Genomic DNA, 24,654 nt, shown 5'->3' with positions numbered 1-24,654 from the left:
CTCAGGCTTCTGGTTTCTATTCTTGCAGGCAGCTCCTTCCCCAGGTCCAAAGGAAGAGCCCTCTGCACCTCACACTTCCCAAGTACCTCTGGGGCCTGTTAATCTTGTCTTAATAGACTCAGCTGCCCCAGTCCTCCACAGGAGTCCCTCAGCATACAGCAAAGGTGGTTGGAAGTAAGTGAATAGTACTATTTGGATTCAAGCGTGCTACGATTTCACCTTTCACTGCAGTAAGTGGACTAATTTTCTGTTTAAAGAAGTTAGGTAGTTTCCAAACAAACAATAATTAAAAGTGGGGGTCAATGTTAAAAAAAAAATGAAGAGAATATCCATGACCACAACTCCAGTCAGAGGTGTGAACTGCATTTTTTTGTTTGTTTGTTTGGTTGGTTTTTTGAAACAGGGTTTCTCTATATAGCCCTGGCTGTCCTGGAACTCACTCTGTAGACCAGGCTGGCCTTGAACTCAGAAATCTACCTGTTTCTGCCTGGGATTAAAGGTATGAGCCACCACTGCCCGGTTGGGAACAGCATTCTCGTGAGAGCCACTGGCTCATTTGACAGCTTGGGACACTGCCTTCTCGTGAGAGCCACTGGCTCATTTGACAGCTTGGGACACTGCCTATGAATGGGAGTTGGATACCTTCTGACCTGCAGAATGGCTGCTGCCCAGAGTCCAGTGGAAATCAAACATGAAGGAGGGGGTCAAGAATCCCTGCACACAGGGACAGCTCTCGTGGAGAAGCCGGGGACCAAGGACAAGCTGCCCCTTCCCCTGTTAGTCCAAGAAGAAAGCAAAGAGGTGGGCAGGGTTTTGGTTGGGGTGCAGAGTGGGAAAACTACTTAGAGCACAGCTCTCCTGTGGGAAGCCAAGCAGCCTAAAGAGGCTGAGAGTATCTGGGTGGGACCAGAGAAGGTTCTGGGTTCCTCCCCCTGGCCCAAAGCCCCCAACCTCACAGCTGTCTGGCAGGGCAGCTGACTAAGGGATCAGCCAGGATCAGCCTGAATCCTGTGTAATCCCTGCTTAGGAAGTGAGGTCTGGGGTGCAGAGAGCATAGGGTGGGGAAGGGCTTAAGCCTAAAGAAACCTCTAACCTAGTTGGTGGGTTGTAACCTCCCCCAAAAAGAGACCCAATACCCATCTGACATCACCCACATTTCTCTACATTTTACTCAAAGTCTTTTCTTTCCTTCGGCCCATCCCCTCACAGGACGGCAAGATGCCACTATCCAGTCATTCTCTAAGCCCCCTCCTGCAGGACTTCTCTCCCTAGTCAAGCTCAGCTCAGGCCCTACTATGGCAGGTGAGCGTCATAGCCTCTAAAGTAATGTGGTCACTCGCTGTTCCTCACAGACCCTGCCTAAGACCCGACCTAGGAGCAGCCACCTGCTCATTGCACAGACCCCCTGGAGTAGATCATGTTCCCCAACAAAAACCAATGTGACCCTTGAGATCAGATGAGAGAGCACCCAGACACCTGCTCATTGCACAGACCCCCTGGAGCAGATCATGTTCCCCAACAAAAACCAATGTGACCCTTGAGATCAGATGAGAGAGCACCCAGACAGGACAGGTGCCGTCCAGAAGCTGTCTTGCACCCACTAGTGAGTAGCATCCCACCCCCACTGTCCCCCTTTGTAAGTACCGGCTGCTATATACCCCCACACTGTCCCCCTTCCCCAGCACCAAAAATAACCTGGCTGGCTCCTCACGCCTCAACTCTGGTCCCCTCTGCCAACCATGGAATGCTCTAGGGGATTCATGACCTCCAGAGACTGCCCCTCACACAGCACGAATCTGTTATTTCCCCCCGCACCCCCCACCACCACCACCAACAATCTGCAAACTGTGGCTGTCCATCCTTGTGGGCCACTGTGACCTCCTCTCTGCTCTGGCTGCCTGCAGCACTCCATGACCCCAGCCTAATAGGCAGAGGCGATAGGGGTAGGTCACCCCATGCCCACCTCTCACAGTTACTCACCCAGCCCCTGCCCTGCCATGCCGAGGCCCTGGCCCAGCCTCTTCTCTGAAGGCATCTCAGCACCACCCCCAGCCCCGTGTCTCCCCGGAGGCGGGGGAAGTGGTGGCTGCAGCCCTGGATGTCATCCATCCCTGTAAGCGATACTGGCGGACAGTCTGCAGACAGGCGGAAGAGCCACCTGCCTGTGCCTGGCAGTCAGCGGACCACAATTCCTAGGAGTTTCTTTCCCTTTGCTCTTGTCCAGGAAGGTCTACTCTCAGCCTTTCTCAAGGGCTCCTCGTGCACGGGTGGGCACGGGTGGGCACCTGCTCACCACTCTTTTCCTGTCAGAATGGGGTGGCTGGCCCCAGTGAAGTATTTGGGAGCTTTCCCACATACTGAGCTCTCACACAAACTCACATTTCATGACCATAAGGTGCGTTAACTGAAGCCCACTGCTTTCTTCTCATATTTGACACGATTCCCTGACAGATGCCATGACCCCCCTATCTCTCCACAAGCTGGTTGTTCCCAGAGTCGAGCTGACCAGGCACCACGATGAGGGGGGCTGCCCCTCCATGGAGCTGGCAGGACCACTTAAAATGCTACTTACATGGGGTGGGCAAGGGGCCAGGGAGAGTCGGAGATGGGCAGGGTTGGGGGCCCACTGGTGGGAGGCCCTCAGCTTCTGGGGTCCCTGAGCCCCGCCTCACTGAGTTGAGGATGTCAGAGATCCTGGGGGCTGGGGCAGAACAGACAGACATGAATACAAGTGGGAAGGACATGCAGGAAAGAAACCTTCAGACTGAGAGCCAAGCCAGACAGTAGGGGCGGCCAGGGGGGATGTGGAGAGTATCGGGAGACACAGGGACAAGGGGGAAGGTAAGATGGGGGGTGGGAACACAAATGTTGGGGGAGGAGGCACCGGGAGCATAGATGCTTTTGTCTGTTCTAGTGTGCTGAGCTGGAAGCTGCCAAGGGCACAGGATGCCCTCCAAGGAGAGATAACCTGGCCCCAAAGAAGCCAGAGTCCATTGCTGCAAGTGACTGACCTTTGAGAGGAAGTTGACAGGTAGGTAGAGGACTGGATGAGAGGGAGGAGGGATGTTCAGATGGAAGCATTGTTTTGGCCGATGTGGGCAGCCCAGGCCATTGGAAAGCCAGTCTTAGCTTCTCCTGAACATCTCCTAACTACATGACCCCAGTTGGGGTTCCCATTCTGGTACCTTCTTTGACCTCCCCTGCCTCAAAGGGTGAGGTGAATGGTGTTCTGGGATAGGGTACATCAAGAGCCCAGAGCTGCTCCGGAGATAGGCTCTGAGGTACTGTGGCCAGGGCAGGGTAGAGTGCAAATGACTAGTAAGGCTAGAAAATTCTCGGCACTGATGGGTTAAGGGCTCCACCCTGTCACCCAGGGGTGGGCCCGAGATGAAGTGAGGTTAGCAGCGTGCAGGGGGGAGGATGGGGTCTGAGATGAGTCAGAGGCACTAAGCCCAAAAGGGGCAGTCAGGGAGCTGCCCAGCTGTGTTAGTGCATATGCCTTGAATAAGGCCACCCAGCAGGCATCCTGGCCCAGGGGGAGCTTGGCCGTGCATGGCAGGTGCAGAAAGCTGAGCGCTGGCCATTCTCAGCAAGCCCTTGGTAGCAGGGGCAGCAAGCCTGGGGGCTACTACTTACACGGGGTGGGCAGGGGGCCTAGGAGACCCGGAGACAAGCAGGGTGGGGGCCCCACTGATAGGGGTCCCTCGGCTTCTGGGGTTCCACAGCCCCTTCTCACTGAACTCAGGATGTCAGAGATCCTGGGGGCTGGGGTGGAACAGACAGACATGAACACAAGGCAGACAAACATACGAGGAGACAACAGAATTGACAGGAGGGCAGTCCCTGCTCTTACCACAAGGGAATTTGGGACCTGGCTTCCTATTTGGTGCCAGGCTCAGCAGCAAGAAGCCTCCATGGATAGAGGGAGATTTGAGTGGGCCCCGGAGGCCTGGAAGTCATAGCCAAATCCTTCAGGGACTGTCTAGTGACCATGAGCAGGAAATTAGGCCAGGATAGCATCCTCACAGAGTAATAGAGGCCTCTGGCTGGACAAAGGCAACCCTGGGGAGCCCAAGTCTGGGAGCTGTGTGAGGACAGGGCTGGAGCCAACAGTCCAGGCCTGTCCAATCCTTGGCTCTTGAATGGCCCCTCAGAGACTTGCCAGGTCCTTCCAAGTTATCCCCACAGCAGCAGGGCCCAGGCTACTTACACGGGGCTGGAAGGGGGCTAATGGGAACTGGAGATGGGCAGGAGAGGGGGCCCTCGGCTTCTGGGGCTCCTGAGCCCCTCCTCACCAAGCTCAGGACATCAGGGACCCTGGGGGCTGAGGCAGAACAGAAGCAAGCAGTAGATGGTAGACACTCAAGACAGAAGGTGGCAGAAAGAACCAAGAGGCACAGGGCAGTGGAAAAGGTTACAGGTGTAGAATCCCAGGCCACTGCTGGGGACCTAGGGGACAGAGGTGAGGTGGTCACTCTTGGGGGCACCCCAAGGTAGGAGTTAGGAAGGTTCATTTTTGTGGGCCCGTGCCAGGCCCTGCAAACATTAGGCTAGGATTTGACAGAGTTTCTCAATGAGCATAGTGGCTGGAGAGCTGCCCTGTCTCTGCCAGAGCCTTGGAACATGGCTGAGGTAAGAGTGCCCCTGCCCTTCATTCCAGAGGCTTCCCCTACCTTGGCTCCTGCCTTTACTCCCAGCCTGCTGCTTCTGTCCCCTTGCAAGCCTGAGGCCCAGCTACCTACCTCCCTTATAGCTCAGTGTTTTACTGGCCAGCTCAAGGGCAGAATCTTTGACAGGGAGGTATGGGTGGTGTCCATGGTGCTAACTCTGGGGCCTGCTTCTGCCGGTAGGGGAGTGTACTCTCCTAAGTTCAAGGACCACTCATTTCCACTTTGGAGTGTGGAAGAATCTTAGAGACAGCATCGTAGCTGAGAGGAACAAATGGGTAAGCAGGTAAGCGCTGTTTGATTCTAGAGGCCGTCCTAAGGGCAGCTTAGGGCTCCATGGACAGCTTGGAGCTGTCAGCCCTCATCCCAGAGAGGCAGAGAAAGTGGGAGAGTCTGGGAGCCCCGTTCACTGGTAGCAAGTGGTCTGGCAGGGCTCGGGGTGTGGTGCCCAAGTCTACCGTAGGTGGGCGCTCCTGAGTCATCAAGGGAAACAACATCATCCAGCCATCTGGCCACTAAAGCTGACAGAACCGAACCAACCCTTAGGAACTTTAAGAACAGCATCCTGATCCGATTTCACCCATGTACTTCATACCCTGTGAGAACCAAGTCCCTGGCTCCCAGAATGGAGAGCAGTGGCTCCTCACATGTGCGCTGTCTGAGATACCCGAGCCATGACAGCCTGAACATTCTTTGACTCACACCAGACAGGCCCTGACATCAGGTCCTGGTAGAGCACTGGAGCACTACTAGAGCAGGACCAGAGATGCTTGCAGAAGGCCCACCCACGACCATCATGCCCAGGCAAGGCCTCTGTGAAGGTACCTTTGGCATCTTCATCCTCTATGGTTGTGTTGGTGCTGTCGGAAGATTCCTGAGGAGACAGAGGAGATGGGGGTCAAGGTGGGCCAAGGACAGGCGGGATACCTCCAGTGGTGAAGCCAGCCTGGGTTCCAGGTGGGGCCAAAGCCTGGCTACTCCTGAGGATTTTAGGAGACAGACCCTCCCAGAAGGAAATCCTCATGGGGGGGTAGTGACTGGGGAGAACGTTCCAGCTGTGTGTGTCCTCAGGAGGGCTCCCATTTCTGCAGGCCACACCACTGTCTCCAACAGCAAGGGTCTCAACTTCACCTTCCCTCAGAGACTCAGAGACACCCAGCCAACTATGAGAGAGCAGGCCTTTTAAAGTCCCAAGATGGAAAAACAAGGGATTTGACCAACTTTTAGTGATGGAAGGCCCTGAAACTTGGGTGGGCAGCCATCCTTAGCAGCTTTTAGGTGAGGGATTCCTTCCCCCAGAAGAGATGACACCCCAGGTGCCACTGCCCCTCCTAAGCCTGGAACTTCAGCAAGGCCCAGGCTTCCACCACCTTCAAGTGGTAGAGGAGCCTCATGCCAACATGTCCCCAGAAAGTCAAAGGAACATCTCACAGGTCCTTGGTATGGGCAGACTGAACTTGGCTCTGGACCAACACTGAGGGCCTTCAGATGCAAGGTCCAGCCTAACCTGGTCCAGGAGGTCGACTAATAGTCCCTCAGAGGGGAATATTACCTCACCTGACATGAGGGACCAAAGGGTACCAGCCACTGAGGTAGGAGGAAATCAGACATTTGACGTTTAGAACTGTGGGCTTATGTAGCGGCCCACTGTCCCTGGGTGCAGGTTCTAGCCAAAGGAAGTTGGGGTACCCACCGCATCACCTTGTCAGATCATTAGGGAGTCAGGCCTGGGTACAAGTCTGACCTACCAGCCCGGCACAATTACTGTATTGTAAACGGTTCCAACACTTGCCTGTCTCCCACCTCACAGCACGCCAGCCCCTCCCGGCCCCAGGTGATGATGCCGATGTGATGAGGGAGCAGATGGCAGAGCAGAGAGGAGCAGGAAGCGCTGGGGCCACACCAGGGGTGAAGGTGGAGAACAGCCTAGGAGCAGAGGCTCCTGGGAAGCAGGCCAGGGCCCCCCAAGGTCTGCAGCAGGAGGCCCTCTTGAAGCCTGCTGTGAGCCAGCCACTTGGTGACTTTGTGTGAGCTCCCTTCAAGAGGGAGTCATTGTGTTCTGCCATGGCCTCGGTGGGTTAGGCTTGCAGGCTCTGCCCTGCCTTTGGGGTCACTACACATCTGCTCTCTATCATAGGCACAAAAGCTTCCCCCAGGTCACCGTCCACACCCTCCTCCTGGGCCCATACCTCCTGCCCAAGGAAAGGGTGAGGAGTGAGGCGTGGCAGTACCTTAATCCCGTCCACTGGGTTATGGATAACGGTGGTTTGAGGCTCCTATAGAGGGCGGCAGACAGAGGAAGGAAAGAAAGAGAGGGAGAGTGAGAAAGAAGGAAGCAGAGGGTGGGGAGCTGGGGAGCCAGAGGAGCGGGCAGCCACCAGGGTCTGCCCAGAGAGAGTGTAGAGCAGAGGGACAGGGATGGAGGAGGTCAGCAAGATGGCCCGGTAGGGATGGAGGCAGCGGGTGGTCAGCGATGGCCCTGGGTGAGTGTAGAGTAGGCCCGACAGATGCAACCGGAAGATCTGCCCAGGCCAGAGGCAGGGAAAGATGGAGCTCACAGGGCCTGAGAGAAACTGTAGGTGTGTGTGGGTTCTGTTTCTGGGAATTCTCCCTACCTCCTGCCCCAGTGTGGGAGTGGGCACAGGATTGGAGATGTTGTGGGGTTGGGGTGGCATATGGGATGGACTGGGTCAAGGTGGGGCTGGCTGTGAGGCCGGTGTGAGCCACCCTGGGCACCAGGTGAGCTGAGGCCTGGCACCCTCCCGCCAAAGCCCTACTGCCCTGAGCAGCTGTCAGACTCTAGCCAGGATGGATCTCTCAGGGGCTCCCCGATCTGGGGAACACCTGCCTAGGGCCTGTGGGGCATACCAAGCATGCTACCAGCAAACTCCTAAGACCATGGTTCAGAAGACTGGTGCCTGAGGCAATAGCTCCGCATCCCTGGGAGAGCAGCTGAGAGGTTCACCTGAACAAAAGTCACCCAGGGCAAGGCCCAGTACCTTCTCAAGGAACAAGGAAGAATATAGTAGGGGTATCTCGGGCACCTTTAGCCCTCCACAGCAGGGGATCCCCAAGCTTTTCTCCTTGTAATCCACAGACCAACATGGTATACGGCTCTGACGAATGAGGTCACAGGTGGGCAAGCCCACTGTTCCTTCAACCACACACCTTCCCTGTGACATCACCATGACCTTGCTGTCCCCCAGTAAACTCAGTATGCAGTATTCCAGGCTACAGTATCTGAAGAGACCAGTCTTGGGCCCCTCTAAGCCGGGTTGGCCAACTGTACAAAGTGAGGTCCCTGCAGAGGACAGGGATCCACAGCAGGCTGCTGGCCTCCCTCAGTGGCATCCAGATTGCTTCTCACTAGAGCTTCTTAAGGTAAGATGGTCCAGAAGTCATCAAACTGGGAAGTCATATCTCTCTCCAGCACCTGGGCTCCTGGGGTGGGGGTGGGGTCCCAGGGAAGGGCTCACCAAGCCGTTTTCTATCTGACTGATCTGGGGTTTCCTGACAGTGACCTCTCCTCTTGGCACCCCTCCCCTCCCCAATTTCATTCTGTTTCCATGTGGGACTAGTTTGGACAGAGACAGGCAGAGTCTCACCAGACCCTGCCTTGCAGGGCCTCTCTGACAGTGAGATGAGGCAGGGGCAGGGGGCTCAGTACCAGGGCTGCAGGAGGGAGGGATCCTTTGGGGCTGGTGATGGCCGAGCTGTTTTTGGTGCTGTTTGTCTGGGGCTGTGGAGAGAAAGATAAAGAGTTGTTAGGGAAGAAAGGGTACCCTCCCTGCTCAAGCATCTGTTGGGCCGTGGTGAAGCTAGAACCCTGGGGTCAACGTCAGAGCTGCAGGTTCTGGTCTCCTCCCCTGTATCCCACAAAGGGCTTGGTTAGTGCCTCACCTTGACTCCATCTGCTTTCTTGTTGAGTAAACTCTTGGCTGCTGCATTGGGAAGGAAGGAGGGACCATTAGTTCCTAGGGTCAAAGGTCATTGTGGCTCCCACCCCTCCCCCACCCCTTCCCTTTCTTCAAGAGTAAAGCCCTGAAGTCCAATAACCCGAGGCCAGAGGCAGTGTGGCCTTGGCACCTGGCCTGGCTCTAGCAGCAGCAGAACCTCCAGGGTTGCTGAGCCAAGCTGCCCGGGGAGCCTCATCCAGGACCACCCTCTCCCCACCCCAGCATCTTCAATGGTTCAGGAGCTCCTTGCAAGGCACTTCAGAGCCTCTTTGTTCTGAGCCTATGACTCCTGAAAGGCAGGCAGGATGATCTGCCCCACCCCCACCCCCACACCCAGCCCCCCATTTCCCAGGACGGCGCCAGGTCAGGATTGGAAGGCATCAGGATGCAAAGGGAAAGACATGCTCAACCTGGCCCTGCCCTCTGCACGCCTGTGTTCCCACTAAGATGGTGAACCAAAGCTGTGTCACACCAAAGGGCTTGACCCAGCCCCCACCCTCCACCTTCTGATGGCCAACAAACTTCTGCACCAGGGCTATACCGCTTGGCCTCCCTGTCCTCCCCTTGAATGTCCCCAGAAGCCCTTGCCACAGGACTACTTCTTGGTGGCCGTGACGGGGGCCAACACCAACCTCTTTGCCCATGAGCCCTGGCAGACATCTGGGCCCAGAAAGTGGAACCCTTGGTTCCAACACTCCCCTTGGAGATCAGGACGGTCCTGCCTTTGCCCCAGAACTTGCACCCGCTAGAGCAGAGCTTAGAGTTTTAATTACAGAATTAAAACAATAAAAATGGAGAGTGAGAGAGAAAGTCAGCTTACCTTACAGAAAAGGGAAGGTGAGGAGAGGAGGGAGTGAGGAAGGAAGAGAGGAAGAGAGAGAAAACAAGATTTGTGTTGGTTCGCAAAGGCCCCACACAGGGCAGCAAAGCCAGCCTGTCCCCAAGAAGAGCCAAGTGGCCATTTGGCCAACACAGCAGGTTAGAGGCAGTCACAGCTGGCATAGCACGGGAGCATGGTACACAGTCCCTTGTCCCCAAAGCCCTTACCCACACAACCCGTACAGCTAGACACTGGCTGGCCATACCTGACCTCAGGCTCTCCTGCCTACTAGCGGGGAACCCATGCTGCCTACAGCAGGCTTGGTGGGGACTTGGGGATAGCATATTTAGTTCTGGGGCTGTAACATAGTCAAACACAGTCTTGCCACAGCGGCAATGCCATTGCTGTGATCAGAATTGCAAACTTGTAGATCACGTTCTTTTTTTTTTTTTTTTTTTTTTTTTGAGACAGGGTTTCTCTGTATAGCCCTGGCTATCCTGGAACTCACTCTGTAGACCAGGCTGGCCTTGAACTCAGAAATCCACCTGCCTCTGCCTCCCAAGTGCTGGGACTAAAGGTGTGCGCCACCACTGCCCGGCTGCCACATTCTTCTTGAGTAAGAACTCTGAAGGGTTCTGTGTGCCCACAGCTCTGAGGACGGTTTCTTCAGAGCCCAGACCTGAGTCTCACGGCTGCCTGCTGATTACCTCCCTCCCTAGCCAGATGACGAAGTTTGAGCCCCTTACCATCACCAGGGTCCGTATGCTGGGACATGAGGACATGGCTACTTGAAGCCACATACTGTCTTGGAACCTGCAGGGCTTTTGGAGTTCCTCTGTGGTGGGCACTGGTTCCCGACAGCCTTCCCCCATCATGATTCTGGTACTTGTCTCAAAAATTCTGTCATAAGCAGTTCTCTCTGAAGTAAAGCTGCCTTTCACATGTTAGCTATAGACTTGGGGCTCCCTAGACCTTCAATCTTAGGGTAGCCCCAAGGGGTGTTCCCAGGGCTACAGATGCTGACTTCCCATTTCTCTCCAGAGTGGACTTTGAAACGCCTCTGATATATGGCTAGACACTCCCTAGAGTTTCCTGGCATAGCCCTCCCCCTTGTCTACGGCTCTCCCCTCCATCTTCCCACATGGCTCATCCCTAGAGACCTGCACTGTACCAGCAGCATGGCCTTCCTTGGCATGGGTACTTGGCATGAACCTGATACCTGCTCTCTACCGACACTTGGGCCCGACCAAGCTGGGAGATGGGTCCCTCCCTGGAACCCAAGGAAGTAGGACAGCCCTGTCTTGAGGATGCTTGTTATAGCCTTCTGGGCAGCAGGGGAAGAGGAACATTTTGAAGAGGTAGCAATTTTTCAACAGATTCAATAGGCTATTTGCAGAAGGTCCTACCCCTTGAAGACCATACAGCCAACCCAGCATGTCCCCTGTTGGTTCTGTGTTGGAACCTAGTGAAGGCTGCTATTGGTCTGAGGTTCAGTAGTGGTGTTTTGGTATCCCTCAGACATCCTTGGAGGGTTCTCACAGGGAAAGACACACTGGAAGGGTTAGGCCTGCTGAGGTCCCAGGACTCTCTTTGATCCTAAAAGGGTTCCATGGAAGTCCCTAAGTCTGTCAAAAGCACAGTTCTAAGCTGTGCTACTGGGGATGGTATCTGTGGGAAGAGGATACGGTTTATTTAGGGGTGAACACATTACTGCTAAGCATGCTATACCACACTTGGGCCCAAATGAGCCATGTCTATGGCTCAGGCCTAGAAAACCCAGACAGACGTCACTGTCACTTCAGGATTTCCTGTTCCTCTCACTGGTTGCCCATGTGTGCGTTAGACACAGCATTGGTGCCTGGCCCAGCCTCCTGGATTGCATGGCTCTGGCCATAGGCTTCCTGGAGGCTGCTTTTCTCCAGCTCTCACCTCTTGGATTAACTACAGTTCCCTGCAGCCAGGAATCTGTGCCCTCCACCCACACAGGAGGAGCCACTTCTGCAGTGTCTCAAGTCAAAAGGATTTAGAAGGTGCAGCCGGAGCCAAAAGTGGACTAAACAACCATGGGGTTCCAGATACCAAAAGTTGGGGCTCTTCAGACCCAACTCAGGAGGACATTTTCCATTTCCAGGCCTCAGACCGAGCAATTACCTCCAACCCACAGCCAGTCTGGCAGTGATAAGGCACCTGATTGCGCATATCTGCTCAGTGGGGGAGGAGTGACAGAAGCCAAAGTGCAACGCGCTCTGTAGCAAGGGTCTTCCTGCTGTCAAGGTGCTCTGCCACACTGGCGTGTGGGACAGAATCATGGAGAAGGAAGACCCCCGACATATGCCCTTACTGAGTGGATGGGCTGGGCCAACCTAGGAGTAGATGGGACCTTCAGCTCTGCCTAGCCCTCTATCTAGTCCCTATGGACAGCCATGCTGAGCTTTGATGACATGCACTGGCCTCCCTCCAGGACAGAGTGACCCTCAGCACCGGAGGCAGAGCCACAACATGCAGGCAGCCTCATGCAAGGTTGCCCTCGCTCACTTGCAGGCAGGCGAGCATTGCAGCAGAATTCTTGGGCGGAGCATGGCTCAGAGGTGACCTGTCTCACACCACTGTCCCCTGGCAATAGGGCCGCCCTGGCAACCACTAGCTTTATCTTTTTTTAAAAAAAGTAAATCTAGTCCCTCATGGGCTTCAAAGGGGCTATATAATATGGACTTGGGACCATCTCCCCTGTGGGCAGAACAGACCTGTCTAGGGTGACTTAAGCATCCCCCCAAGAGAAGGATCCTCTAGTTGGCAAAGCATGGCTGTGACCCTGGTAGTGTTGTGAGGTGGATCCAGGCAGGCATGTGGAATGGGCTGGACCTCATTAGGCTGTGCAACTTGTGCTCTGTCCTCAGCTGACACTCAAGGCTATGGAGGAACTGGAGCTCATCTTAAGCCTATGTGCTCAGTGACTGCTCGAACCTTGTGCTAGCTAGCACTCAGTTTGGATGGTGGCTATGGAGCCCATGATGAGGGCTCTGGGTCACTTAGCCCTCAGAGGGTCCCACACCATAAAAGGAACAGATTGACAGAGGCTACCTCCCCCCACCCAGGGAGTTTGGGACCAAGTAAGAAGGGTCTTCCGAAAGAACCCTTCAGTTCCAGACACTGACAGCACCCCACTTTCACTCTGGGGAACTCAGTAGCAAAGATCACCAGACCCTTGGGCTATACAGCTCCTTGGGACAACATCCCTATGCCCCAAACCCTGATCCAAAGGCTCCCCTTCCAGGACTGAGACCCTCCAGCAGCGGGCTTAGTGGCTTCCTATGAGATCAGGGTCATTCTGAATTGGGTCTCCAGACTTCCAGAGGCCAGGACCTAGGGTCTCAGGCAAATGCATCTGGGGTTTGATGTGACCTCTCTCTTACAGATGATGAGATGAGAGTGAGGGGCAGCCTTATTGCCCAGGGTGGGGCTTCTGCTGGGATGTGACAGGAGCAGAGCTCCCAGGGGGCTGCCAGCCTCTGGGGAGGCTCTGGGGGCCTAGCCAGTGGCTGCGTGCAGCAGGGGGGCTGCATGCCAACAGGAGGAATGGGCAGGAGCGGGTGGACACTGGGCAAGACACATCTACCTTGTTCCACCAGCCCCATGGTGGTGCCGGAGGCCGCGGTGGACATTGTGGCCGGAGCGGTGGTCTGTCTGCCCACTGTTAGCACCGGGTTAGAGACGAGGGGGGGAAGGGGGCGGACACAGACGTGGGGAAGGGCGAGGTGAGGAAAGAGAAGAGACAAAGGAAGCAGAAGAAGATTAGAGTTAAAGTTTAGGTGGGGGATGGCTCCAGAATCCCTTTCTCAGAGGAGTGAAACAAGATTGGGCCGATAGACACTGAAAAGCATTTGCCTCCTTTCTCCTTAGAACACCCCAGTGGGGCTTCTTGTGCCCTGTGGGGCATGCGGGGCACACAGCAGACAGGACGGTCCCATTAGTGTTGGTGTGACTGTGTGCCCATTCCCGGCAGTACAGCATCACAGCAAAGTAACAGGAGGCAGGGTGCCAGATGCAGACAGACAAGGAGAGACGACCATGAACGCTCGCACATAGTGTCGGACGACGAAGACGCCACAGACATAGCTGTCCGGGCACTGAGGCCAACACTGTCCCCCCAAGTGGGCCCCACGGGTCTCTAACAGACCCTTGAGACGTCATCCTCCCATCACCCACCCAAACAACCGAGGCAGGTGGCCCGTCCAGAACTTACAAGTCACCCCTGCGCAGACCTCAGTCTTATCCACACACCCCTCCACACCACCACTTCAGCTGTCTCCCACACACAACACGATGCTTAGAGTACTGAGGACAAGGAGGCCACAGGGCTGCCCAACAGATGCTTGGACGGATACAGGTGGCAGGCCAGGTGTTGGCAGCACAGACACTAGGGTGTCAAGTGAGGGACACAGACCCAACGACACGGAGGAGGCAGGACTGGGGGCATAGCAGACCTCAGTAGCTACCCAACGAGGAAAGCCAAAAGGCCTCTGGGTAGAGGATCTTAGAGGTGAGGACAGAAGCTGGGCCCCCACCGGCCTGGAGGAAAGGGGCCGAGGGCCGGTGAAGAAGAAGGGGCTTTCTGTAGAATGAGGGTGGCACTCAGGCACCGTCTTCCCTGGAGAAGAATGTCTCACCTGAGAAATTCCGTGTGGCCAGCATAGTGGTAAGGATGGCTCCCTGAGAAGAAGCAGAGCCAGGGTCTGTTAGAGTCTGTCTCTGCCCCCAGCTTTCAAGCTCAGCCTCCCAGAGAAGAAAGACGTCCAGAGCCTCTAGCAGTTACACTGAGGCAAGTCACACACCCATAGTTAAAGCTCGCACTACCCACAAATCACAGTGTTAAGACCCCTGAGAAGTCCTGGGGGGAGGGCCAGGAAGGTCTGCTACCATGATAGCCAGCAAAGTGGTTCTTAACCTTCCTAAATGTTGCAGCACCTCACGTCTCGGTGACCCTCCACCATAAAGTTATCTCGTTATAATTTTATAACTGTAATCTTGCTACTGTTATGTTATGAGTGACCCACAAAGGGGTCTTGACCCACAAGTTGAGAACCATTCTTTGAACAGGCCCGGGGCAGTCAGGGCTGTCCTCCGGCTTTGGGGAAGCTCAATCAAACAATGGCTCCCAGGTCTAACCCTGTCCTTGACTGGCCAGCGATTATCAGGATCAGTTCTGCCCACCTGCTTCCCTAACCTGCCCGGCCCACCAGGACCCTTCAGCTCTGCCCTGTACCAAGCCTGCTCTGGGCCAGTACTCCTTTGGCCCTCAGGATGCGGAAGTGACCAGCTCTGTACCCAGGGCCAAGCTCAACCCTCTGAGCTGGTTCAGCATCTGAATCTTCTGATCTGGACTTGTGAACAGGCATTTGGGGGGTTCTCCCAGTTCCTCTTCTGCAGGGGCCTACCAGGACACAGGGATGGGGACTGAGTCCGGCCTACCTTGAGCTTCCTCCTTGCATTGAACTTCTTCAGACATTCCACAGTCTCCTGTCTGTGCATCATAGAGGCCACCGTGGAGCGTTGCTGTTGGGGGAAGGGAAGTCACAGGGTAGTGAGGCTCTTTAGAAGCATCGACCTTGTCCCCAGAGGGGAAGCCAAGGAGGCTTGGGAGAGAGGTTCAGGGTGGCGGCACTCTAGGGCCAGCCACTATGACAATAAGAGATCACTTGTTCCCATCTGCTGTCCCCAACTTATTTCCAAGTTCAAGTCTTGTCCTTCACACACGGGGGGGGGGGTCAGACACAAGGGACAGAAGCCCAGGGCCATCTTGGGGGCCCTGGATATACCCACCAGGAACTGGCCCCTAGAGGTTGCCAAGGATAACTTACGCAGACCCATGGGTGCTTCAGGGCCTCATGGGCCGTGATGCGCTTGGCAGGGTTGATGGTCAACATCTGGTTGATGAGGTTTTTGGCTTCAGGAGTAACGGTGTCCCACTCAGGAGATGGGAACTACAGAAGGAAGTGGGGCACAGGGCAAGGCTGAAGCCCCTCCCCCAGGCAGAGGTCGTGGAGAAGAGGGGAGACCCGGGGTGTGGCAGTCCCCACCCTCCACACCGGCGCCCACTCACATCATAGGCCCCAGCCTTGATCTGCTGGTACAGCTTGTGCTGGTCCTCATCCCAGAAAGGTGGGTAGCCCACCAGCAGGATATACAGGATCACCCCTGTGGATGGGGAGGTGAGCAGCATAGCCCTGGGGGCACCAGGGTCAGTCCTCAGTGTCCCTTTGCGCCCCTCCACCATGGGGAGGACGGCACAAACGGCCTCTTGTCCCTGCCCCCATCTCCACCCTATTTCACTATGGAGCCTGGCCAGCCTCCTCTGCTGTATCCCCACCAGAAAGAGAAGAGCCCACCAAGGAGCCACCTTGCCCTGTGGTCTGATAGCCCCTGGTCCCTGTATCCTGGTGTCCACTTGCTCTGGGAACAGACCTACAATGAGCACAGGCAAACACAATGGCCTGGGGCACATTGGTAAATGTAGTCATGGTGTGAGATCCCTGCTAAGGCAGCCCAGAGACAGGTATGACACATACTTGGCTCAGGGCAGGGTAAGCCAGCCGCCTGCACACCTCCGGGCAGAGGGACCGATCCCAGAAATACTACTCCACACGCACCGTGCAACCCCGCCACCTCTCACACACAGGCCTTACCACATGCCCAGATGTCCACAGGCTTGCCGTAGGCCTCCTTCCGAAGGACCTCGGGAGACAGGTAGCCTGGCGTTCCCGCAAATCCTATCAAAGGGGAAGGGACCATGAAGGGCCATGAGGAGCTGCCAGTACCCTCTGCCCGCCCCCTGACACTCACCAAACCATGCCTGCTGGTCTCCCTGAACCTCGATGGCCAGGCCGAAGTCTGCCAGTTTCACTGCAGCCCCTTTGCATTTGCTGGCCAGAAGCAGGTTCTCAGGCTACAGGGAGAGAGCCGTCAGGGCACAGCGTTCACACCACGAGCAGTTGTGAGGGGCGGGGCACAAAACAGAGATGGCAGCAGTTTGCTGGACAGGGAGGCACGTTGTGCCTCCCCAACACGGAGGTCCTAGACCTATATAGCTCAGTTCCTCTCTGGGATAAGGACAGCAGCCCCAGTCATTCAAAAGGGATGTTGGCTCTCAGTTTGAACTTGGATACCCTGTTTCCTAAAATGGGAACAAAATCTCCAGCTCACCCTCACAGACAACATAACAGTTCCGTTGTGGGCTTGCCCCACTGATAGAGGCCAGCTTTGCCCTTCTTTCTGACAGGGTGGAGAGTCCAGGGGTTTGGGCAGTGGTCTTCACAGGGCATGGAAGAACACCCAAGTCCCACCCAGCTCTAGTCAGCACTACTGCACAGGACAGAAACGAGCCATGGGCCGCTTAGTTGTCTACATCCACAAGTGGGAAAAGCATCCTCGTGGAGAAACACTCTTGGTTCAGCTGGAGGAGTATTTGTTTTGTCCTGAAGAAGTGGCCAGAGAGGCTGTTGTCTCTTGGTGGTTGACGGCCTGAGAGGCCCCTCCGCAATCTGCTTTCCCTGGGCTTTCGGTCTAACCTCCAACCACAGCAGCCTGTCCGGCAGCTCTTGCAGCAATCAGCTCTCAGGGGGAAGTTCCCAGCTTCTGACCAGCAGGGGGCTCTTCAGCTCTCGGCACAGAGGCACCTCACCCCTGGGATCATACTACAGCCAGACCACATAACTGCCACGGCCTGCTTTTGTTATCCATCTCAGAGACTTTATATGGCTTAATATGACTCCTGGAACCAAAGCATGCCCGCCCACCTACACAGAAAGATGTGGGCTTCCTGAGTTAGGGTTCTCTGGGCCCTTGGCAGACTGGAGCTCCACAAGGGCTCTAGCTGTGAGTGTGAAGTAAGCAAGCCCAAGGCTACAGATCTAGACCTCTCTCCCCTCTGGTGATAGGCAGGGGTCACGCTCAGCCTTACCCATTTTCATTTTGCCATTGCGAGCATGGCAGGGGCCCCAGGCTCTCTGCTCCTACATTGAAAATGTGTCATCACACGGGAGCTCTAGAAGGTGCAAGGTAATAAAATCTGGGACTTTGTAGTCGGGCTGTAGAGGCTGAGCTGTACCCTGGCTCCTTCACAACCACACCCAGAGATGCGGGCTACACACGTTCCCTCCTGCCTTGTCTTGACTGTGTAGCTTCAACCTAGCCCTGTGTCATCGGTGGGTCTGCCTCATCAAGATGGTGGGATTTCCTCCAGGAGAGGAGGGGCATTCTATTCTCTCAAAAGGAAGATCTTGTTTGCCCAGACCCAGAGATGTGAGGGAACACATACTTCTCCGCCTTAGCCTCCGCGCTAACTCTCCACAAGCACACTGCCTGTACCTCATATAATCAGCGGCATAGACCCTCTTGTCTCAGGGGTCTTGGGCACAGCTGACCCAGATAAGACAGAGAAGGATGCTCGAGGACACATGATAAGATGCAGGGGACATCCTGGGCCTACTCTGTGTGACACCTTTCCCAGAACAGCTGCAAAGACTGGTCCCTAGTCTATGAAGGAATCACCACCCCAGTTAGCCCTGAGGCTCAGGGGAAGGTCCGCCTTAAAGACGTTCAGGCCAGGACGGACATCTACAGTGTCCCCAAACAGGAGGATTCAGCAAGAGGCTGAACCAGGCCTTGGAAAAGGAGAGGTTACAGGCAAGAAGGGGGTGGGGGAGGGGTCCTTAACTCAGAGTCATTAGTTTTTTTCTCATGAGAGAGGGTCTCATGTAGACTTGGCTGCCTCAATGCTATGTACCCTAGGCTAACTTTGAACTCCTGAGCCTCTTGCCTCAATTTCCTAGGCACTGGAATTAAAGGGGTGAGCCATCACACCAAGCTACAGAATTTCTTTTGAACAGAACCTGGAGCCCGTAGTCTAGCTGTGGGCATCGTTGAATTGGAAAGAGATCTGAGAGGAGTTGGCCATGTCAGTCTCCTCCTACTCCTTCCACCCTGGCCAGAGTCATCCCTGTCCCTAGCCTCGAGAGCTCCATCTTGGTAGGGGACTAGAAAGTGAGAATCTGAGTCTAGCTCTGCTAACCGGACGATTCTAGTAGTGATAGAGGTGCTAGGTTGTAAGTGTGCAGCTGCACGTCCCCTATGTGCACACACATTCATGCACACACCCAGCTATTCATATCCGCATGCACTCATGCCTCTAGGTACACACATGTGGACATGGCCCTGCCCAGACACGGACACACATACACTCCTTCGTGCAAGCACATAGTATGCACACACACCTTCCACACCCCACCTCCCTCACATGCCACCCTCTTCATACACCTCCTCTTACATGGTTGCAAGGTGTGGGTGACAACCTGTCACAGAGCAGAGAAGAAACTCACCTTGAGGTCTCTGTGGACGACCCCCATTTGGTGACAATGGAGAACGGCCTCCAGGATCTGCTGGATGCAGTGACTATAGCAAACAGCGGGCAAGTTAGTTGAATGGTCCTGGGGTGGCCAGGGAGGGGAGTAGCAACAGGAGGCATAGGGAAGTCAGGAGTGCTGTGGGGTACTGGGGTTCAATCCCCAGCCTTGGGGGAGCAAGGAAGATGAGGGGAAATCATGGTGGAAGGAGATGCTGGCCACAAGGGAGTCCTTCCTCAGCCCCAAGGTCAGCTGTTCTAGTCCTCATTCTGCCTCGCCTGCTGGGCCCAGCTGTGCTTAGAAATCAGAACCAGAGCCACAGCAATAACTGAAGGGAAACACTCTGGTTTCCAGGAGACCTCTTTTAAGGCTGAGTTAGGCTAGACCCTAAGCTATGGGCAGAGATGCCAGCTATAAGTGAGCCCTGTGGGCATAAGTGGGGAAACAAGACAAGAAAAGGTGGGGCAGGTAGGAGCATGGGTGCTGGGTATGTGGATAAGCCTGCCTGCTTTGAAGTGGCAACGCAGAGGTCCTGTAGCCTGTGCTCTGACCCAGTAACCCCTGGAGACAGGCACGAGTCTCATGGGACCTCACCCTAGGGACAGTGGCGTGACCAAAGGTTGGTTTCCCTGGAGTATAGAAATCACCCTTCTCAAACAGCACCCCCACCCTTCTCAAACAGCACCCCACCCCCAGTCTGGCCCCACATGGACATGACCAGCACAACACTGTGAACTATATTCAAGTTTTCTCCCCACGAAGCTCACCCTTGACATCTGATGGATGTGAACCTGAGGCTTGTGAGTTCAGAAAGAACCATGTCCAATACGTGGGAGGCAACCTTCCAAAATGTTGCCACCCTCTCACCTGTATGGGGACCTTCAGACCCCTTCTTCCCAGCTTTCTCCCAGTGTCCACCTTGGCCTCTCTCCTGTGTCTGCTGTTTCTGAAGGGGCCATGTCACCATAAGAAACTGCCATTTCTCAGGGCATCCTATTCTACCTGACACCATACCTTATCTTTGCTTTCTTTCTTGTCCCCAAGAGAGTCAAGCACTTGTCACTCAGGGTGATGCCCAGTCCTATGCAGGTTAGGGGACAACTGCACTCATGGCAAGGCCTTAGGTCTGGGCACAGAACGTCTCCCCCAAGTGCGCAGAGCTCAGTCTTCCCATAGGCCAGCCCCCCACACACCAGAACCTCTGGGGGCACAGCTGTAAGTTCAAAATACTTGCCCCAGCCCTGCCCAGTGCAGAGGACCTCTACTGAGTTGCCCAATGGCCAACAGGCCACTCAGACTATAAAAAGGGAGAACTGGGTCCTGTGGCCCTATTTAGAGAAAGTGAGAGCCACGGACTAGGTCTCCGCCATGTCTGTGGTCTGCACAGCCCCACTTGGCTGATCTTCCTTCTGTCTGGGATGTTCTTCCAAAGGAATGATTTATGTGCAGCCATGGTCACTGGGAAGTGCCTTCTGCCTACACTGCCAGCATGGGCCAGCATGGGCCCAGCCTGCTCCACACACTGCAGAGATGAGAGACAGAGTCGGCACCTTCCTCAGTGAGCTTCCTCAAGCTCAGTCTTCAGAGAGCCCATTTAAAGTCCAGTCAGGGCTCTGGGCCAGGCCCTGAGGTCTTACCCACAATGATAACATTGTCAGCATGTGTCTATCAGTACACACTGTCCTACCCTCCTGTCCTGCAGGTACCCTTCCAGGCGGTGCTGGGCCCCAGAAAAGCCTCTTTGGCTGCCCAGAGGTCTAGCCCATGCTGCTGGGCTATGATCTTCCCTTTCTGGCACAGGTTGGTTCTCACCTATAGCAGATGGAAGCTCCTCATATCTGTCATAGCCATCCTGAGAGGGTCACTAGTACTACAGAATAAGCTGGTGGGCAAGTCAAGGCTTTCTAGGGAGAATGTGGTGCCAAGCTGTAGGAGGGAAAGTGACCACAGGGACCTGCAGCAGGCTAGGGCACTTACCCAGCCAGAGAATGGCTGCTCAGGGAACTCTCTTTAGGGATGTTTCCTCATGCTGCTCTGGCCCATGCTATCCCCATCACCAGGGAGTCTTAGTGTCTTAGTTTGTAAGCCACTCTGTGTCCTGAATCCCTGCCAAGCAGCACTGTGGACACTGGGTAGGTTCTGGACATGATGCTCAGCATGCGGCCCGATCGGCAACATAATAGTTAGGACCACAGGGGCATGCTGCTGCTCCTGGCTCCTGAGACTTGCAAGAATAAGTCTGTGTTCTGAACTTTGTTTTCCTTGATTTGTAAAAGGACTTGGTCACCTCTCAGTTTCCCTTACAAATTCCAAACTAAAAGCCCCGAGTCTTTCTAAAAGGAACCTCCAGCTTCCTTGGATAGAAATGGGTTCAGAAAAGCCCTTCTTGTCTGCTTTCCTGCGCTGGGCATTAAGAATCTGCTTCCACGGTCTGGTCAGACGGTGTCAGCCCATCTCTCTGGTGCTTTCTCTCAACTTGAGTTCAAATTTTTACTGTAGTCAGTGTTGGGATCCACCCTTGGGTGAGTCCATGGTGGTGGGGTAACAACCCACAGGGGCAACCTAATCAGACTCCTCATTAGGCACCAAAGCCCAAGGCAGAAGCATAAAGGTCCAGCCAACAGACCGCAGGGATCTGAGTCCCAGCTGTGTGTTCTCCCTCCTCAGTGCGGGAAACAGCCCCATTGAGAAAGACGCCTGGGCCCCAGAGTAACGAACTGCCCTTAGGTACAGGGGCTGTCATACAAGTGGGATGTAGTCTCTTCATGGGGATTCCTCCTGTGTTCTCCCCGCTCGTCAGGGCCCAGGCTGCCTACCCTTCCTCACGGTCTGACTACTGAGCATGCACCTCCCTTGGATTCCTAAACACCCCTAGTAAGGACACAGAGAGCACTTTCCTCTCTCAGCCTACAGGTTCCCAAGACCTGAACAGGCTAAGAACGTGGGAACTCTTGGCCACCCCCCTGTCTTGAGCCCTCCTGGACCCAATAGATCTTGGACAGGGTTGTCTACCCTATTTCTCCATTGCCTGTAGCAAGAAGGTCCAGAAATGGGGGCTGGGGGTTTTGATATAGGCCAGGCATCTTAGAGCCACCAGAGGGCGCTGTGTACCTTACTGAGATTGAGGTTGGAGCCATTGTGTGACCCTGGATGGATACCTGGCCTGTGTTCTTGAGTGAGCTCTGACCCCAGTGGTAGAAGCAGTCCCCTGGGTTGGAGGACAAAGCTTACAGGGAACCCCACACCACATGGGGTTATAGGAATAGAGGAGGGCCAAGGGCTGGGAGACTTTGGTAAGGACGGAAGGATTGTCAGACACCCCACACCCCACCTCCACAGGTTACTTGGAAGGGGCGTGGCTTCCCAGCCTAGTGACCCACCCATTTCCCACCTATCATTTTAGGTCAGGGAATGGGGCTTCTTTTCTCTCTCTGCTTCTCTTAAAAGTAGAATATAGCCGGGCGGTGGTGGCGCACGCCTTTAATCCTAGCACTTGGGAGGCAGAGGCAGGCGGATTTCCGAGTTCGAGGCTAGCCTGGTCTACAGAGTGAGTACCGGGACAGCCGGGGCTACAGAGAGAAACCCTGTCTCAAAAAACCAAAAAAAAAAAAAAAAAAAAAAAAAAAAAAGTAGAATATAAAGAAAAAAATTATTTTCCTCCAGCCCACAGGACAGACCCTTTCTAAGATGTTTTGCAAAACACAATGTTTTCCCTTGGGGAATTTTTGAAATGACTCAGTGCCCTTAGTTTCCTCAGACTGAGAATTGGGGCCACAGGCTTGTCCCACCCTGTCCTTCTCTGAGGCTTGGCCTCTGCTGCCTGGCTCCATGGGAAGACCTAAGAGGCCATGATGAGCCAGGATGTTCATGGCTTCCCACAGGGCCTCGGGGCCTGCAGTGAAAAGCAAGACTTCCTACTAGTGCAGAATCAAGTCACATAAAACTCATGTAAATAATATTCCTTTTTTTTCAATTAGAGATATAATGCATATTCATTAAAGACAAGCTTTAAAATAGACAAGATAGAAAATTTAAAACAACCCGTAACTCCACTCCTTGGAAAGGACCCCCACGTCTCCCCGACCCCTACCTTTAAATGTACATCTATCTCTGTGGCCAAGCAGTGGTGGACAGGACCCACAAGCAGGGGGTGACTATCCACAGCTATCCCCGAGATAAGACACAGTCAGGATAGCACCTGATATCCTGATAGCCCCAGGAGCCCTTGCAGAGACAGACCCATCCTTGCCTCAGTGACATCCCTCAGTCTGGTCCCCAGAAGCCATGTCATAAACAGGCCTCTCCAGGCCATCGTCCTTCACTGTCCTGGCACAGGCTGGCCTGGAGAGAAAGACTATCCAAATATTCATGAAGAATCCAGGCCTGAATGAAATCCTAAGTACCTCCACTCACCCGCACACGAGAGACCCACGGATCCAGGGTTCAGTCCTTGGATTGGCATCCTGGTTGGGAGGACAAATTGCCCCTTGGCCCTGAACTAAGGTTTCACGTCTCCCTGGCCTCTTCCATTGCCCGGGAGTGAGGTGGGCTTGTGTTGAGGAGTTTTTTGCAGAGAACCAATGGTAGCTTTTCTAGCAGTAGTCAGTACAATGTGCTCAGGCTGGGTGGGGCCCAACGTGGCGCTGGAAGGTCACTGTGGATGGGGATTGGTTCCTGGCCTGTCTTTCTTAGAACATCACATTGCGTGGGTATCACTGGGAAGCTAATGGACTGTGGATGGGATGTCCAAGAGAAAAGTAGGATGATGTCCAGGGCTCCTCCCTTTATCATTCCAAGAAGAGAGCCTCTCTATCTGCAGGCTGGGCTGCTCCCCACTCGGCCCACACCTCTGTGTTGACACTCTTATGCAGCTGACCTCTGAGGGGCCGTGGAAATGACAGTGACATACAAGACAAACATAGGTTACAGAAGGGGCAGGCATGGCACTAAAGAATGAAAGAGCCAGAGGTTAGGAAAGGGGAGAATGGAGTGAAGCCCCACACCCACCTGGCGTCAGCCTCACTGTAGTACTCTCTTGCCACAATGTCTTCAAAGAGCTCCCCACCAGTGACCCTACAAGGAAAGCACATGGTCATGGATCCTAGAGATCCTTGTCACCCTGTTACCCCATCACTGTCACCACCATTACTTATCATCACCATTGCCAGCACTGTGATCACTTGCCACCACAGTCATCACTGTCACCACCACCATGACCATCACAGTCATTGCTATCACCATCACCATGATCACCACAGTCATCACCATCACTGCCACCATGACCACCATAGTCATCACCGTCACCACCAGCATGACCACCACAGTCATCACCATCACCGTCACCATGATCACCACAGTCATCACCATCACCGCCACCATGACCACCATAGTCATCACCATCACTGTCACTATGATCACCACAGTCATCACCATCACCATCACCATGACCACCATAGTCATCACCGTCACCACCAGCATGACCACCACAGTCATCACCATCACCGTCACCATGACCACCACAGTCATCACCATCACTGTCACTATGATCACCACAGTCATCACCATCACCGTCACCATGATCACCACAGTCATCACCATCAGCGCCACCATGACCACCACAGTCATCACCATCACTGCCACCATGACCACCACAGTCATCGCCATCACTGTCACTATGATCACCACAGTCATCACCATCAGCGCCACCATGACCACCACAGTTATCACCATCACTGTCACTATGATCACCACAGTCATCACCATCACCGTCACCATGACCACCACAGTCATCACCATCACCGTCACCATGACCA

General features: G+C 54.6%; 1 protein-coding gene across 11 annotated transcripts in view; it reads right to left on the bottom strand.

Moving 5' to 3' along the window:
• The window catches only part of Camk2b (calcium/calmodulin dependent protein kinase II beta), a 93,466-nt gene that overhangs the window by 4,733 nt on the left and 64,079 nt on the right, over positions 1 to 24,654 (bottom strand). Inside the window, exons 5-20 of one of the 11 annotated variants that reach the window (XM_031339769.1) lie at positions 23,849 to 23,914; positions 18,818 to 18,890; positions 16,284 to 16,386; positions 16,127 to 16,210; positions 15,544 to 15,638; positions 15,302 to 15,424; positions 14,913 to 14,996; positions 14,111 to 14,153; positions 13,060 to 13,134; positions 8,568 to 8,605; positions 8,335 to 8,406; positions 6,899 to 6,943; positions 5,493 to 5,541; positions 4,211 to 4,324; positions 3,637 to 3,765; positions 2,573 to 2,701 (exon numbers count right to left, since the gene is read on the bottom strand). In XM_031339769.1, coding sequence (XP_031195629.1) covers positions 2,573 to 2,701; positions 3,637 to 3,765; positions 4,211 to 4,324; positions 5,493 to 5,541; positions 6,899 to 6,943; positions 8,335 to 8,406; positions 8,568 to 8,605; positions 13,060 to 13,134; positions 14,111 to 14,153; positions 14,913 to 14,996; positions 15,302 to 15,424; positions 15,544 to 15,638; positions 16,127 to 16,210; positions 16,284 to 16,386; positions 18,818 to 18,890; positions 23,849 to 23,914 — 1,322 coding nt within the window. Of the gene's footprint in view, positions 1 to 2,572; positions 2,702 to 3,636; positions 3,766 to 4,210; positions 4,325 to 5,492; positions 5,542 to 6,898; positions 6,944 to 8,334; positions 8,407 to 8,567; positions 8,609 to 13,059; positions 13,135 to 14,110; positions 14,154 to 14,912; positions 14,997 to 15,301; positions 15,425 to 15,543; positions 15,639 to 16,126; positions 16,211 to 16,283; positions 16,387 to 18,817; positions 18,891 to 23,848; positions 23,915 to 24,654 lie in introns of all 11 variants that reach the window. The other 10 variants (XM_031339772.1, XM_031339770.1, XM_031339771.1 and 7 more) reach the window with 10 other exon arrangements.

This window comes from Mastomys coucha, unplaced genomic scaffold (assembly GCF_008632895.1).
Source record: "Mastomys coucha isolate ucsf_1 unplaced genomic scaffold, UCSF_Mcou_1 pScaffold22, whole genome shotgun sequence".
In the NCBI taxonomy this organism is placed as follows: Eukaryota; Metazoa; Chordata; class Mammalia; order Rodentia; family Muridae; genus Mastomys; species Mastomys coucha.
This window is presented reverse-complemented; position numbering and strand designations above follow the sequence as displayed.